Source organism: Gastrolobium bilobum, unplaced genomic scaffold (genome assembly GCF_033153095.1).
Source record: "Gastrolobium bilobum isolate Gb01-03AN ecotype WA unplaced genomic scaffold, APGP_CSIRO_Gbil_v1 utg75546, whole genome shotgun sequence".
Classification (NCBI taxonomy): domain Eukaryota; kingdom Viridiplantae; phylum Streptophyta; class Magnoliopsida; order Fabales; family Fabaceae; genus Gastrolobium; species Gastrolobium bilobum.
The window spans coordinates 30,717-48,227 of NW_026898261.1; the positions used below are offsets into that span (position 1 = coordinate 30,717).

The 17,511-nt window shown below is 36.3% G+C and overlaps 1 protein-coding gene across 1 annotated transcript; it reads right to left on the reverse strand.

Moving 5' to 3' along the window:
* Positions 1–8,014: 8,014 nt before the first annotated feature.
* LOC133314284 (ATPase family AAA domain-containing protein At1g05910-like) lies at positions 8,015–15,710 on the reverse strand. The gene is made up of 9 exons (XM_061515733.1): positions 15,566–15,710; positions 14,394–14,681; positions 12,940–13,041; positions 11,035–12,852; positions 10,758–10,946; positions 10,469–10,611; positions 9,605–9,879; positions 9,152–9,256; positions 8,015–8,681 (listed from the first exon to the last, which is right to left on the reverse strand). The coding sequence occupies exons 2-9, from the start codon at positions 14,613–14,615 to the stop codon at positions 8,302–8,304; spliced, it is 3,234 nt and encodes a 1,077-aa protein (XP_061371717.1). The 5' UTR covers positions 14,616–14,681; positions 15,566–15,710; the 3' UTR covers positions 8,015–8,301.
* Positions 15,711–17,511: the final 1,801 nt, after the last annotated feature.

The following is a 17,511-nucleotide window of genomic DNA, read 5'->3' on the forward strand; positions in this document are numbered from 1 at the left end:
ATCATAATTATATTTTTAACGAGGTGAACCTCACTGCTATAATTATTCCTGGACTTAATTCCATTGTTTATTATCTCACATCTAGCTGAATGTCATCGGCTTGGCAGGCTGTGAATGTTGATTCCACAAGGATGCTCATCACTGAAAGTGGAACCAACAATCTTGCTTCTTGCTACAAAATTTGTCGCAATAGGCCCAATACGTCAACTGGAAAAGACACAGCAGATGACCGTACTCTGATTGCAAATAATTCTAAATCAGATCTAGAGAAGCTCCAAATTCTTTTAGATTCAGAAAAGATATTGTCACAAACTGCCCTAACTGCTCTAATGCGAAAGAGGAATGAGCTGGTAAGTTTTTTATTGTTTTTTTCTAATGACAAGGATGCATATACTTTATATCCTTTGCCATTAGCTCTGCATGGGAACCTAAAACATGTATAATTGTTATCCTAGAAAGTATATACATGTTAACCTAAAACATATAGATACATGATTATGTATTAGTAATTTGAGTGAATCCACACTTGAAGTGAAATAAGTTTCTTGTTTCCACTATTTTTGTCTTACTTGCTGCAAATTTTTACATTTAGAAAATAAAGAGTAGCAGATAGTTCACAATGTACATACTCCCAGACACTGTATGCCAAATGTTGTACTGTTAATTATAGGCAATTGTATATGGATTGGACCATTAAAATAGTATTCTGCCTCCTTTTCCCATTGAGAGCTCCTTTTGTACGTACTTTACTGGTTTTACTTACTTTTAAGGATTACCTTGCTACTATCTTTTGAATGCTCAAAAACTTTATATTTGCATATATCTTAGACTTAGTTACTTCGTTCAGGCCCTTCAGCAGCGCGAGATAGAGGATGAGATTGCTATTTGTGATGAAAAAATTCGGAGAATGTTAGTTGGTATGTTTTCCATCCACTGTGTGTTTTGTTTTTTATTTTTTTTCTCTGGTGCATTCTTCTATCAGTTTGATTTTTTCCTTCTTTTTTTCTCTCTTTATTGTGTTTGTTTCTTGGGGTATCCCCCCGCCCACTGAGAATTGTCCAGGTCTAATGAATTCAACTAGCATAAATGGAGAAAAGAAGAAGTGGAAGAAGTGTTTTGTCTGAATAATACTTTCTTGATTCATTGAGAAACCCAATGGATCCTTTTTATATTGAGTACATCCAACTACCTCAACTACTTTAATATATATACAACCACCAACTACATCAATAAATATACAACTACCAACTAAATATACAACTACTAACTACATCAATAAATACTATCTAGAATATTCTACATATTCTACACTCCCCTCAAGTTGGGAGATATATATTGATCATTCCCAACTTGCTGATTAAATTCTCAAAGGTCGGCTTAAGTAATCCTTTGGTGATGATATCTGCCGTCTGTTCCTTGGTAGGTATATATGTCAAGCATACACTACCGTCTTCTAATTTCTCTTTGATAAAGTGACGATCAACTTCCACATGTTTTGTTCTGTCATGATGAACAAGATTTTGAGCAATGCTGACAGCAGCCTTATTATCACAATATAATCTGATAAGTAGGGAATAAGAGATCTTCAACTCCTCCAGAAGCCTTCATAACCAAATTCCTTCACAAATACCATGGGCTAGAGCCCGAAATTCCGCTTCTGCACCACTTCTTGCAACAACAGTTTGTTTCTTACTTCTCCAGGTCACAAGGTTTCCCCAGGCATAAGTACAATATCCTAAAGTAGATCTTCGGTCCATTGCAGAGCCAACCCAGTCTGCATCTGTATAGATTTCAATCATCCTTTTGTGCCCTTTTTTAAAGAAAATTCCTCGACCAGGGGTATTTTTGAGGTATTTGAGAATTCTATAAACAACACTAAGGTGTTTTTCCTTAGGAGAATGCATGAATTGGCTAACCATGCTTACAGCAAAAGCAATATCAGGACGAGTGTGAGACAAATAGATTAATTTCCCCACTAGTTTCTGGTACTGCTCCCTATCAACATCTTCCCCGTCCTCAACTCCCATCTTGATATTAGCTTCAATTGGAGTCTCTGCCTGCTTGCACCCAAGCATACCTGTTTCTTGCAACAGGTCTAGAATGTATTTTTTCTGAGTTAAAGAAATTCCTTCCTTACTCCGAGCAATTTCTATGCCAAGGAAATATTTGAGAGATCCAAGATCTTTTAGTTCAAACTGGTCAGCTAAACATTTTTTTAAAGAGGTTATCTCCTCGCTATCATTACCAGTGACAATTATGTCATCAACATAAACGATCAGAATAGCAATTCTTCCTTTGTCGGAGTATTTAAAAAATAAAGTGTGATCAGTCTGAGCTTGGATGAACCCTTTTCCCTTAACAACTTGAGTAAATTTTCCAAACCATTCTCTGAGAGATTGTTTAAGTCCATAGAGAGACTTCTGCAACTTGCACACAGAACCATCCCTTTTTCAAAACCAGGAGGTGGATCCATGTAAACTTCCTCATGTAGATCACCATTCAAGAAGGCATTCTTAACATCTAACTGTTGCAATGGCCAATCTAGGTTGGCGGCAAGAGATAGCAGAACGCGGATAGTGTTAAGTTTGGTAACAGTAGAAAATGTCTCCTGATAATCTATCCCATGAGTCTGAGTAAATCCCTTAGCAACTAATCTGTCCTTATACCTATTGATACTATTGTCTGCATTGAATTTTACTGTGAACACCCACTTGCAACCAACAACTTTCTTTCCTTTAGGTAATGTCACAAACTCCCATGTTCCATTTTTTGTAAGTGCATCCATTTCTTCTAATACTGCATTCCTCCATTTTGGGTCATCAAGTGCTTCTTGGATATTTTTGGGTATCTTGGTACTATCTAACATAGTGTTGAAAGCACGAAAACCTGGAGACAACTTTTCATATGAGATATAATGAGAAATAGGATGAGCAGTGCAAGATCTAGTACCTTTCCGAAGAGCAATAGGCATATCAATGTTGGTTGTACTAGTACATTCAAGTGGGTTGCTGGAAAAAGGACTCGAGTCAGGATCCTAGCAGTCTAGAGTATCTTCATGTGTTTTGCGCTGTAAAATTTTCCCCATTTACCAGAAGGATCACAAGGAGGATCATTAGATTCAGGTATAGTTGCTCCCCCTGTTTCCTTCCCAATAACTCCCCCTGTTTCCAAAGGCCAAGGTAAGACAGCAGCATCATTTGGTTTCTCAGGCTTATCTTCATCTATACTAAGACCAATAGACTCCCCCTGAAGAGAAGTCGGGGAAAAAAAGGATTGTGTCTCATAAAAGGTAACATCCATGGAAACAAAAACCTTATGGAGAGAAGGTGAGTATCACTTATAACCTTTTTGATTAGGGGAATATCCTATGAAGACACATCTGATGGATTTAGGGTCAAGTTTGGACCTTTGATGTGGAGGAATATGCACAAAAACTAGACAGCCAAATATTTTGGGAGGAAGAGAAGAAAGAGCATTGAAAGAAGGAAAAGATTTAGTAAGGCAGGATAAAAGAGAATGAAAATGTAGTACCCGAGAAGGCATCCGATTAATAAGATAAGAGGCTGTCAAGATGGCTTCCCCCCATAGATATTTAGGGACATACATTGTGAATAAGAGAGCTCGAGCAACTTCAATTAGATGTCTATTTTTCCTTTCAGCCACCCCATTTTGTTGAGGGGTGTTAGGACAAGAACTTTGATGAATAATTCCATGCTGGTTTAAGTAATCTCACAGAACAGAATTGAAATATTCAGTACCATTGTCTGTTCGCAGAATTTTGATAGAGGTCTGCAATTGAGTTTGAATCATAGCATGAAAGTATTTAAAGGTGGATGCCGCATCAGACTTATCTTTCAAAAGGTATACCCAACATACCCTAGAATGATCATCAATGAAAGGAATAAACCAACGAGCACCCGAGACATTTTTTTCACGAGCAGGTCCCCAAATATCACTATGAATCAATGTAAAGGGAGAAGATTCATGATATTTTTTTAGGAGAATAAGTGGCACGAGAATGCTTTGCAAGCTGACAAATATCACAAAGAAGGGAACTTGGCTTTTTATTGATGAACAAGTTCAGGAATAACTTCTGAAGATAGACAAAATTTGGGTGTCCTAACCTACGATGCCATAACAAAACATCATTACAGTCATCTGATAAACATAGAGAGTGGTTCGAAAAAATCCTCCTTTCACAAGGATCCTTTTTAAAATAGTATAGCCCTTCTTCCTCTCTAGCACTGCCAATCATCGTCCCCGAGTCCTGTTCCTGAAAGGTACAACCATTTGCAGAGAACTTAGCAACACAATGCAACTCAGCAGTAAGTTTGCTAATTGAGATGAGGTTACAGGTAAGAGAGGGAACATGAAGGATTGAATTCAAAATAATATGCTCAGAAAGTTTAATGGATCCCTTCCCTGTAATAGTGGAGAAATTCTCATCAGCTGTTCTTATTCGTGACGGGTGATAGTAAGGGGTATAGGTATAGGAGAAAAATAAGGTTGCATTACCTATCATGTGATCAGAGGCCCCTGAATCAAGAATCCAACGATTACTACGTTCAACATGGAATGTCATACCTTTTTGAGCAACATGACTAGTTGCCTCGGCAGGTTGAGATATCAGTTTCTGAAATTGCTCATACTGGGCCTTAGAGAGGAAAACACCATCAAGGTTTGAAGGGACATGAGACACCTCCCCTTTATCTTCGGAAGATACTTGATTAGCACGATTCTTGTTTTGTCCTTTTGGTTTCCAGTTTGGTAGTTTTTCATGAATTTCCCAACATTTTTCACCGGTGTGACCACCCTTATTGCAATGAGAACACCAACGGTCAGATCGTTTTGAGTCCCCAGAAGGACGAACGATATTCTTTGCTATAAGGGCAGACCCATCAGAGGACTTAGAGTCCTTATCACCCAACATTACTTTTCCGCGAAGCTCCTCCCTTCGTACTTCAGAAAAAGCAGTAGCAAGGGAAGGTAATGGGTTTTGCCCCAATATTCTTCCACGAACATCATCCAGATCAGAATTAAGGCCAGCAAGAAAATCATAGAGACACCTTTTCTCTATATAATTTTTGAACCTTGCATTAGCTTCTAAACCTTGAAGGTCTGCTTTATCATAAAGATCCAACTCTTGCCACAGTGTTTTTAGGGCAAGGAAGTATTCAGTAACAGTCATCCCTCCTTGGCGTAATTCTTTCACCTTGGTGTTGAGATCAAAAGCCTGAGATGCATTTCCCAGGTCAGAGTAATATTCTTTAACAGCTTCCCAAATTTCTTGAGCTGTATCAAGAAATAAATAAGTTTGACTGATATCTGGTTCCATAGAATTAGTCAGCCATGTCATGACTAAAGCATTTTCAGTCACCCAAGCATCATAACCAGGTTCACGTTCTGCTGGTTTTACCTTTTTTCCGTCAAGATACCCCATCTTCCCTTTAGCCTGGATAAACAACTTAACAGATTGACACCATTGCACATAGTTCCTACCGTTTAAACGGTGATTGGTGATCTGCATTGCTGGGTTGTCTCCAGAACACGAAGAGTTGGGAAGGGGTGAGGTTCCAGACGAAATTTCAGAATTTTCAGCATCCATGGCTTTCTAACAGGTACCCAGAAAAAAGTTCCTCCAAATACGATTTTGACCCTCAAAACAGGAAGAGGGTTGCTCGCCAAAGTCAATGAATGAGAGCAATCTTGGCCACAGTGAAACAATAATTGCTACAGTAATGAACAGTACTGCTACAGTAATGAACAATACTGCTACGGGTCTTCTGTGGGCTGGCTTCGGAATTTTGTTCTGAACCTAATGGTGGCCTTGGTTTCGTGGTTGGAGTTTCCTAGGTAAGGATTCTGGCTTGGGCAGTGGCTAAAACGAAAAAAAGGAATAGGAAAATGACTTAAAAATAAATCAGAACAGGGGAGAGACTGGAATATAACCAGCTCTTGATACCATGGAGAAAAGAAGAAGTAGAAGAAGTGTTTTGTCTGAATAATACTTTCTTGATTCATTGAGAAACCCAATGGGTCCTTTTTATATTGAGTACATCCAACTACCTCAACTACTATGAATTAATGGTAGAATCCATTATAGAAGGTTGTAATGATATATGGTTAAGGAATCAAGAAAGGACGTGTGGACAACAAAGTGTATCTTTTAAGAGGAAAAAATTGTCAGAGGCTGTCTTTATCTTGCAAAATCCATGCCAGGCAAGACATGTTCTGTTTACTTACTAGTTTTTACATTTGAATTTTTTTTTATGACTACGCTAAACTTGAAAATATGTTTTGTTGGGTTATTTATCAATATAATAGGTATATATCGGTGTTTGTAGTTATGGTGCACTGCATTGAAGCCATCACTAAGTAATTTCAGGCATTTGATATAAAAGGAGAAAATATTTTACCACATATATCATGCTTTATTATTCTCTTTAGTGCTGTGCACACAATATCAAATGGTTGTTGCTAATTTCTTGGAAGCATTGTATTGGGTATATTATTCTCTTTTGTTGCTAATTTCTGGCACAGACATGAGATATGATTCAATAATGATACGAGACTACAGTGATTTAAAAACTATTTGTATTGGGTGGTTTCACCCTTACAGCTGGACACATTTAATGTACAACAAAAACTAATGGTGGAGTATGGTGAGGTTATTAATCCATTCAAGTATCCAAATATATTATACCCAAAATACGAGTAAAGCTACTTTCAAAGAGTGCAATGTGGGATCTTAACCTTTTTCAGTTTGTGTTGTATACATCTTTGGCAAGCCCCTCAGTTTGACATATTACTTACCTATCTCTGTTCTGTGATATATTCTCTTTTCTTCTATATATATATATATATATATATATATATATATATATATATATATATTTGGGAGTGATCTATTGTCTTAAGAAACATACTAGAATATAACTTATTAATTAGTAGTACATACCAACCATCCAGTTTATCTTCATTAAAAAAAAGTACTTAAATTCTGTTAATCGTGCAGGAACTAGATGGTGTATGTCATGAAAACAACTGGGTCCTACCAACTTATCAGCGGCATAATTCTTCTCATGACTTGAGTAATGCACAATTAACAGTATACCTTTTTAATTAAATTTAATGAGATACAATTGAGATTTTTATCATTTCACATATCTGTGTACTTTTTTTGTTCACCTTATGATACTTATTAACAAGTGTTCCATTTGAAGGTGGATTCCAAGCTAATGTAACTGTTAAAGGAGTGGAGTTTGAGTGTTCACGTGGGGGTAAGGTGTGTTCCAATCCCCGTGAAGCAAGAGAATCATCTGCTGCTCAGATGTTGACTAACTTAAGAAGTATGCCAAAATAAGCACAATAATATTGGAAGCATAGAAATTGCATGCTTCAATGCTTCCCTTTTGGTTCCTAGTTTTCTCTTGTACAATAACAATATGAAGAAAACTGCACTGTTCATATGGTTGTATTGGAATCAACACCTGGATGTGTGTGTGAATTGTGAAACAGGGATTTTCAATTAATGTTTGACATGTGAGCTAATTGCTTGCCACCATGCTAAAACTCAGCAAGAATTTACCAAAGAAATATAAAAAATACCAATTCCAATTAATCTAAATGTTTATTAATGTTTTGAATGTCACATGGAAAAGTTCTTGCACACACAACATATCCCACGTGTGCAAAATTGCCAGATATTTGTATTTTTTTTCTAATTTTTTATTAAAAAAAAACGATTTTAATTTGGTAGTCATTAAACTCACCTAATGCCAATACATTAGACGGGATTAATGCCCGTTCCTTCCAGCTAATCATCATTTTGAAATAAGTATCTTAATTTTATAAAATGACAAACAATTTTTCCCAAATTAGAACCTGTGAAGTTATAATCATTTTGAAATAAATGGAATAATTGGCATTTTAAAAAGAGAGGATATGCTAGTGAACATAAAAATATTTACTTTACAGTAGGACATGGTAGTTACTAGTTAGTGGTTGAGAGCAATAAAAAAGGTTATCTCACTCTGGCTAACATTTTCAAGCTCTAGGCTTTCGCAAGTCGAAGAGACATCTAATCCTAAAATCCTGTAATTACAATCTTCCGGAATATAGAAAGAATAAATGGTTACTCCACTATACATTGGTTTGGACCATTCTGGCCCAGGGAAAGGGAGGGAGGGGAAAGGAAATCTTGTACTCAATCAAATAACATTGAAATTAAAAAATCCCGACTTTACAGTAAAAATCTTTTCTTTATCTAAATCATCATGGGAGAAAGGGAAAACCGATTAGTCAGAAATTTGCATCATCCTCTACAAAATTCAATAAAAACCTCAAAACCGAAGTCTTGATATCATCATTCGTTCCTTTATCTTTGGTTTCAAAAACGCCCTTCATAATTCTCGTGTAAAGCCTTTCAAGTTGTGGAATGCTGTAATTTTCACTACGTTTGACAAAAAGCTTCTTGACAGACTCCACTTGTCTTGAAAATTCACCATCTAGCATTGTGACATCATCAAGACTGCTGCGATCAGCAAGGCTATTTGTACAAGTTCCCTGCAAATTTGCATCAATTGATATTTTTGGTTCCAGCCTTTCAGAATTTATGTCATTTGCCTGATGCTCCTGCGAAGACTTTGATGGTACAGAATCTTCTTGTGACTTGTCTTCTGCTATAAAACCCAATTGAGAAAAAAAAAACCAAAACAAAACTTCAAAATCAGCATTTGAACAGGAAGTTTACAGGAAGAATGAAAAAAGTGAACAAGAAATTAATCATTGGAAATCAAGTAACACCAATAGCATTTTGTTTACAAGCATAGTCAATCATATAAAAAACAAGTGCATGACAAGCAACAACTTGAAGAAGTATAGAGAGAATCCACAATTCTTAAAGATGCCTCTCTAAGTCAACACTATCATGCCTCACCCATGCTTAAGACCAAAAGAACGGTTCTGGTCAAAATATTCACACTTCCATCTTCCGTTATTGCTTTTCTTAATTAGTATAACTTCCTAATGTTTCAGAATCACGATAGCAAAACAGCAATACTAGTATGTATAAATGACATTTAAAGAAACCATTTGTATTACAACCGCCATACATTCGAGAAATATTTCATACTGCAAAGGCATTTTATACCTGCATGCACAACATCCGTGATCTTCTTATTCCGCTTCAATACTTCATAACTCATGAAGTCGAGCACTCGTATTAACCTCAGGTTGGACACAGCATCCCATGCACCTGAAAAAAAAAAAACGAGGAATAAGATGAGGAGCAAGTATACAACATCCTGCAAAAGGGAAACAAAAAATATATTGAGAGGGGGGAGAGAGAGGCTGCATGCATTTAATTAAAGGTGTATGTCAAGAACCAACTCTTCCAAAAGCTTTTATTAGGTGAAAACACATGAATGATTTTATATTATATTTCTAACATGTAGCAAGGATTGAACTCTAAATCATTTGATCATAGAGGCTCTAATACCATGTCAATAGCCAACTCTCCCAAAAACTTAAGCTATTAGATGAAGACACATAAATGATTTTATATTATATTTCTAACAGTATCAATGTGCCAAGCGAAGCCAACAATTGTAAATTAAGCATAGGTTGACATACCGATTGCAAACATCTCTAAGGCACATTCGCAATCTCCGAAGTGCATGTTGCTCTGCTTCCACCTTTGCTTTTAGCTCAGATACCTTCGGACCACTAGCCAATTTTGGTGCCTTGGGAAGTTCAGGAAGGCATCCTGTATCCTGGGATTTCTTGCTGATTCCCTCCAACAATACTGACATAGCAGCTTCTATTAAATGATTGAAAAACAAAGTCCTATCTTTCGTAGATGGCATGCTCACTTGATAACTGTTCAAAAGGGAAATAGAGGGTGAGCATATAACCAGAAACAAGAGCCCAGGCGTGAGGAATACTTTTCAGATTTGAATAAGAATACTCAACTAACATTCTTAGAAATTTTCAGCCTTAGCCTTTGAACTACAGTTATTCAAATACTTGTAAGAATAAGCAACAATAGAAACTTTGGTAAAAAGAAAGGGCACTTAATACTGATAGGAAGCATTAGCATTTGCAATGCTGAGATTTTTACCTCTCGTTCAATTATCCAAAATACATTTAACTAATAGTAGTAGAGATGTATGAAAAGTAATGTGATGTAGACCACTGATCTATCCTTCAATAAATTATGATTTTGAGAAAAATTACAAAGGGTAACTTTGACAATGAAAAACAGTCGCTCTACATAAGCAAACTTAAGACTTTTTCTGTTAAGGAAAAAAATCTTCGTGTTGAACTCCACTACTAATTTCCAACATACAAAAAACCCCAAATCTAGAAAAAAAAATAATTGCATAAAGCCAGAGTGCTGGTATAAAGAAAAATAAACATTAGCTTGGAACTCGTATCAAATATTTGCTGTAAATTAGATCAAACGTACACTGAGCGATGAGGGAAAACTGAAGGAGGGACTTCCTCTACTTCAGCAAGTGCAACTGAGGATGTCCCGAGTAGTAAGATAGGTAAGTCAGATGGCAATTCTTCTAGCAAAGTCAGGAGAACAGCTCTGAGTTGTTCATGAGCCTGCAAGATTATTAATCCAATCAAACTCAGGTTGCATTAAAGCAGCAATACAATAACAGGAAACCAGTCTGAATGAGATATAAATTTCAGACATACAAATCAGTTTATTTAGCATACAAGTGCAGATAATTAATATATGTACTCACAGTTTCCCACCAAACATCAAACTGTGGTAAATAGAGAATTGATGGAGTTGTTCTTCTAGCTTCACCAAATATATGTACCAATGCTTCTTCCGGTGTCTTTGCACTCGGATCTGACAGAAGAGATGGAAGTCCTAATGAATGTACAGGATATTTTTCCAGTTCATGTAAAACCGCAGGGCCAAGATGATCCTGTTAAACTAGAGCAGTAAGTATATTCAGTATTCAGTTGTTGAAATGAATTTTTTTCGATAAAGTTAAAAGGTTCCATGATAATTACCAGCCCTGTACCTTCACCACCACAAAGTAGAAGCCTAGGCCGATACACAAGTGGAATTGCAGACCCATAAGAAAGCATCGAAAGTTTGGTCAATTCTGATGCAACAGAAACTGGAGGGAAAATATCAGATATAATACTCATGGCTTTCTCTAGATGTCTCTGAAGACATGGTTGAACTACGAGAGACAATGGCCTAGAGTGCACAATAGCTCCCCTATGAGCAGCAGGAGTGATTGTAGACATAGCTTCAATAAAATGATACTTTTCTACCCTGACAGAATCAACATCTATGAGAAATTTGTCATCACTGGTATAAACCTGTGGAAATTTTTCACGGAAAGCATGAATGGCAGCTTCTGTACAGAGTGCCTTTAGGTCAGCACCACAGTAACCAACACAACTAGCTGCAAGTTCCTTTTTCAGTTCCTTTGGAGGAGGATGCTTCCACTTACGAGTATGAATGTCTAATATTTCAGCACGTGCCTCACAACCAGGCAAGGGAAAGTTAAATTCACGATCAAATCTACCAGGACGTCGCAAGGCTCCATCAATAGCATCAATCCTGTTGGTAGCTCCAATTAAAACAACTTGTCCACGAGAATCAAGACCATCCATCAAAGCAAGCAAAGTGGACACAATGGAATTGTGAATTTGTTCTTGCTTGCTAGACCTCACAGGTGCAAGTCCATCTATTTCATCAAAGAAGATAATAGAAGGTTGATTCCGTTGTGCTTCCTCAAAGAGTAGTTTCAATTGTCTTTCAGCCTCACCAACCCACTTGCTTAGTACATCTGCTCCCTTGCACATGTAAAAGCTAACTTTCTGGCCAGCTTTTGAAGCAGCACAAGCCAAAGCTCTTGCAATTAATGTTTTCCCTGTACCAGGGGGTCCACATAACAACACCCCTCTAGGTGGAGTAATGTGGTAACTTGCAAAGAAATCTGGGTATAATAATGGAAAGAAAACCATTTCCTTTAGAGCATCAATGTATTCAGAGAGCCCACCTATATCTTCAAAACTAACATTATCATCAACCTGTAAGGGTTGGATATCTGCTCCTCCCTTAGAACTTGGTCCAGCAGTTTGAATCCCAGAAGTTAGAGTAGACAAAGCATCACCCTGGTGACCCCAACCTGATGCAGCAAGATTTAATCCCCAAGATGTTCCATGCATGTCTAAGCCCCCGAAAAGCCAAGGTGGGCCAGATCTGCTGCCACCTCGCCCCCATGGAATAGCAGGGCCTTGGTCCAGCTCATCCACAAGAAGGGAGTCATCAGAATCTTCAGGCCTTGTTATGTGATGACGCTTATGAACACGTGAACCACCCTTCCTTACATCCCTGCTGACTTTAGTTCCCATACCTTGATGTAACACTCTTCGAGGAGATCTTTGTCGGGCCTTCCCTTCCTCCATAGAGAACCTGCGGACATCTGAACGATTTCGAAGATCATAGCGCCTTCTTCCATCCTGCTCTTCTTCACCTTCTTCATCATCACCATCTTCATCACCTTCGTCCTCACCTTCATCCTCACCCTCAGCGTCCACCTCAATCTCATTTTGATCATCATCTGCATCATTTTCCTCAACATCATTTCCATTTTCTGTTTCATCTTGTTCAACCTTCTCTTCTGAAAGCTCTTGCTCATCATCTGATTCTAAAATTAATCGTTCTCTTGCGCCAGCCTTTGAGCGACGTGGTCGTAGACCTTCACGCCGAGGTGTAGGTTTCTCCATTGCTCTTTTGCGTTTAGTAGACATCAAATCATCCCGGCTGACGCTAATGCTAATCCGGTTTCTCAATGGTTGATATGCAGGTCTCTGAAACATGGCCACATACCTTCAGCTCAAATTACAGAGAATTCAAGCTTATCACCCGAAATTTTATATCATAGTATAAAACCTCACCATTAAGTCTTCATCCTCAGCTCCAGAGCTGTCTGTGAAATCTTCAAGATTTACATTAAGCCTTCTCTTCCTAGTTGAACGCCTAAGGTTGGCAGAGCCAGACTGCGAATACAAGCACAGATAAACAAACCAGGGATTTAAAATGTCCCATATAGTAAACCGAGAGAATTACTATTAAGCATTATTGTCTGATCAACTTCAGGAAATGAAATGATTCTAAGCAATAAGTGAAAGAAATACACACAGAATAGCAAGGTCATATCCAGTAAAGCAGAGGTTAATGACCTTCGTGCACATCAGACAACATCTGTAACTTCATAATTTGGTTATGTGCATGATACACAGACAATGTTAGTATCCAAAACACATTTTGCAGCACGCTGAAGAGGTTAACGTTTTGCAAATATAAAGTATACAACCAATTATTAATATTCACTGTTCTGGTAAAAAAACAAATATTTGCATGTGTAGATATAGTTCTTTTCAATACACACAGAAGCACACACAACCAACGACAATCTTAACTTACTCCACTAGGTGGGGTTGTACAAATTCTTTGAGTGGGATTTGAACCCAGTCAACCCACACCCTTTGGAACAGTACAAAGAAGGAAATAATTGACATACAACAGGGTCGCAAAATAATAAAAGATGTTATTTTGTCTCCAAACTCTGAAAACACATAACACAAACATCAAGAGAAGAGAATGAGACTTATGAAGCCTACAAAACTGTAAGCAGATCATTTGTATTAATTCTATCAAGTACCATTGCCCAAATAAAAGTCTTGACATTAGAATTTGAGGGAGCAATAATCTTTTAAAGAAAGAGGCAGATAGAGAAACATTTTGAATTGGAGGACAGCGAATCAAAAAAATGGAATAATGGTTTACATATATAAGAAGCAGATAGATCCAAAGATCAAAGCCAACAGTCAAGCAAAGAAGAACAAGGCAAAGAATCAAAGCTGTCTAATAATAAATCAAGTAAATCAGCTCCTCAATCATTAGGGTTCCTAAAAAACAGGGGAAGCTTTAAGAAATATGGAAACCTAAGGTATAAAAATGAGAAATAGGATCTCACAGCAAAATTGCAAGCCAGTACAGAAGCAGCAAAGATTAGAAATAGAAGGATTTTAAGATATAGTTCTTTCATGATTGCCTCAGCCTGCTTGTTATCCTTGGATGAAAACAAAACTTAAATTGACAAAAAGGCAAATAAATAAGTCTAAAAAAAAAGCATTCAATATTTGAAAAATAACAAATGTTATTAATAACTCCATAGATATTCATATATCCACAAATTGACTTAGAGGACAGAAAAAATTCATGACGCCAATGTCATGCCTGACAGTCTGAGTGATTTATATACAGAACCCATACAATTTAAACAATAAAATATCCATAGTAATTAGCAATTATGCTTCTAGAACTCATTTTAAATGCAGATACTTACATCAGTATTCAAATCTTTTCCTTTCCGATTCCCTGGACGCAACATCTTGGCAATCTGTGAAGCTGCTGTCCTTGTCTTGTTCTTGCTTTTCCTGGTGCGCCTAAGATTTGAGTTGTAATACATGAATGGTCGGCCATACATGTTTGGCCTTGACTTGATCCTATCACTTGTGCGCACCTGCCCGGAAACAGGGCCATCTTGGCCAGACCGTTTTGGATACATGAAAGAATGCTAACTTTTGTAATTAAAAAAAAAATTATGTGATCAGCATATCTCAGTCAGCTACACCTGCAGAAATAAGCAGCATCTACAAAACTTAAAATTTTCACAAGATACAGATGTACAGAAAAATTACAAAACTTAAAATTTTCACAAGATACAGATGTACAGAAAAATATCACAAGCTTAACCAAAAACACCAAGCCAAGGATATAATATATTTCACAGCAAGCTCATGCTTACCGGTATAAGAAACACAAATAGGAAAGTTGCTCTTGAATATATTCTTCTTAGCTAAAGCAAATTGATGAATTAAGAATTGAACAGTTAAAGGACTTCAAGAAACAATCAAGGACTTCTTGACTAAACCTTTTGAAACTTATACTACTTAAAGAAACAATAACAACACAACAAAAGCCTTTTCCTCCTTACAGGTGTAGAATTTTAAATATTTGTCCAACAAACATGACATATTCACGTTCTATGAAACTTTGAGAAACCGTAAGTGTGTTCAAGATTATTTAGGTACTAAAACTAGATAATCATGAAATTAAAAAATTAAATTCATATTTTAATTTCATCAACACATAATGTTTGCCATTGTAAGGGGTGCAACAAAAACCAGGAACACCATACTCAAATTGATGTGCAACATTCAACATAGCTGCAAGTGACAGATTCTAACATCTAAGCCTAAAACTAACCTAGAATCAAACAGCACATTTATCAAAATAAAATAAAATAGAAAAAAATAAAAGAAAAAAAGCAAGGCTTCGTCAAAAGCGAATGAAGCAAACGCAAACAATAAGGAACTCGAGAACCCAAAATCCATCGAAAAACACTACTAAGTCAAGTTCTGTTCAAAAGCACAGAGTGATGTGATGATTGGAAATAGAAAAAGACGAAAATAGGAGTCAAACAATGAGAAAAATCAAGAGGAAGGAATAGTAAACCTGATCGCGGGGAATGCATGATGCATGGCTAGGGTTTCATCGAAGTTTGGAGTGAGAGAGATGAATAAAGAACGAAACGCAACACTGTGAGTTTCAGAGGCCAAAACCCTATTTCTCTTCTCTCTTCTCTATTCTCTATTCTCTATTTCTCCTTCTCTTTCACGTTTAAGCTGCAAACCAAACGCCCAATATTTCTCTATTGAAGAACCCGGACCCGGACCCGGACCCGGATTCAGATCCGTGACGCATGACCCGCCCGATAAATTTACTTTCAGATGAAAAGGTTGAGTCCATTGATCGATCATATTGGGCCGTTTGGGAACCAAAAATAGAAACCCAACCCAAACATTTCATGGTGGGAATGTAAACGGTGTCTTTCGTTTGTCTTTTTAAGACTAAACCAGTGCATTATTCGTAGGATGCATAGAAGAAAAAGACCGTCATTGATTAATCTTTAAAAGAAAGAACATGTCAATATTTTCATATATAAATATATATATTAGTGTATCACTCGTCCGATGCACGGGAGAAAATGAAATCGGTTTGTCTGTCTGTCTTATAAAAATTAACACAATTCGTAAAAGTATATCGCTGCATTTTATGCAATTAAAATAATGAATGGTCACAGACCATCCAACTCTTGCATTGTAAAAAGATGTAAGTCATTAAGTATTTTACATACCATTTTAATGTTTTCCACTACTTTGAAAAAAATTTAAGTCTATTAATAGTATTTATTATTATGTCTATTGATCTCCAAATAATTTTATCTTGATTGATGATTATTATGAAAAAAACAAGGTTTCGTCAAAAGTGAATAAAGCAAACAATAGGGAACTCAAGAACCCAAAATCCATCGAAAAACACTAATAAGTCAAGTTCGGCTCAAAAGCACGAGTGATGTGATGCAAGTGAGAAGGGGATAGTTATAAAAAAAATAAAATGAAAAGGAGGTAAACATTTCTGGTGGGAATCAAAACGGTATCTTTCGTTTTTCTTTTTAAGAACAAATAACAATGAGAAACCATACGTGATCCATGGAGAATATGATGTCTACATATAAGTCTAATCTTGGTAACATGGAAAAAGAAAAGAAAAGAAAAAGCTATTGTTCAAAGATTCTCGTTTCTATGAAAAACAAATATTATTATATTAAAAGTGAAACAACGTAACGAATAATCATTGTTAAAAAATTGCAAACCTGATTTTTATAGGAAAATTTATATTGTCCTATAAAAAAAATGAGTTTACAACTTCTGCAGCAATAGAACAAGTATTTTTCCCCAAAAACAATTCCGTACTATGGATTAATTGAGTAAGAGGTTAGCTTGTATTCGTATACTTTTTTGTCTTTAAAATTATTGAGATGTCTGTGAATTATTAGCATAAAAACAGAACAATTTGCCTACAATTTGCTTATTTAGAAGGGTTATTTTAGTGCCCATTTTTAGACAAGAAATTTAGCAAAATACCCACTTGCAAATTTTTTAAAAATAACACTCATATTAAAATGCAGAGGAATTCATTCTTCAGAAATAGAGATGAAAAAGTGGATCAACCATGTCTCCAACCCAAGTAAGTGACTCGTGTCATTCAAATGACTAAAACAATTATCATCCCACGGATTAGTACCGGATGTTGGTTTATGAGGTTTTCGTAATATGCTAAAAAAAATGAGAGTCCTACCTTCAAAAATTCTTGTGTTTATGAAAAATAAATAAATTGATAGTAAAAGTGATAATATATAGTGAATCATCACCGATAAAAAATTGCAAACCGAAATAAGAAAAAATACCATTAACTTTTCTTATATTAAAATAAACATTAATATCTACTATGGATTAATTGAATAAGCGTTAAGCTTGTACGCATTTTTATATTTTTTGTATTTAAAGTTATTTATGTCTATAAATTATTAGCATGAAAGCAAAATAATTGTTTCCCAC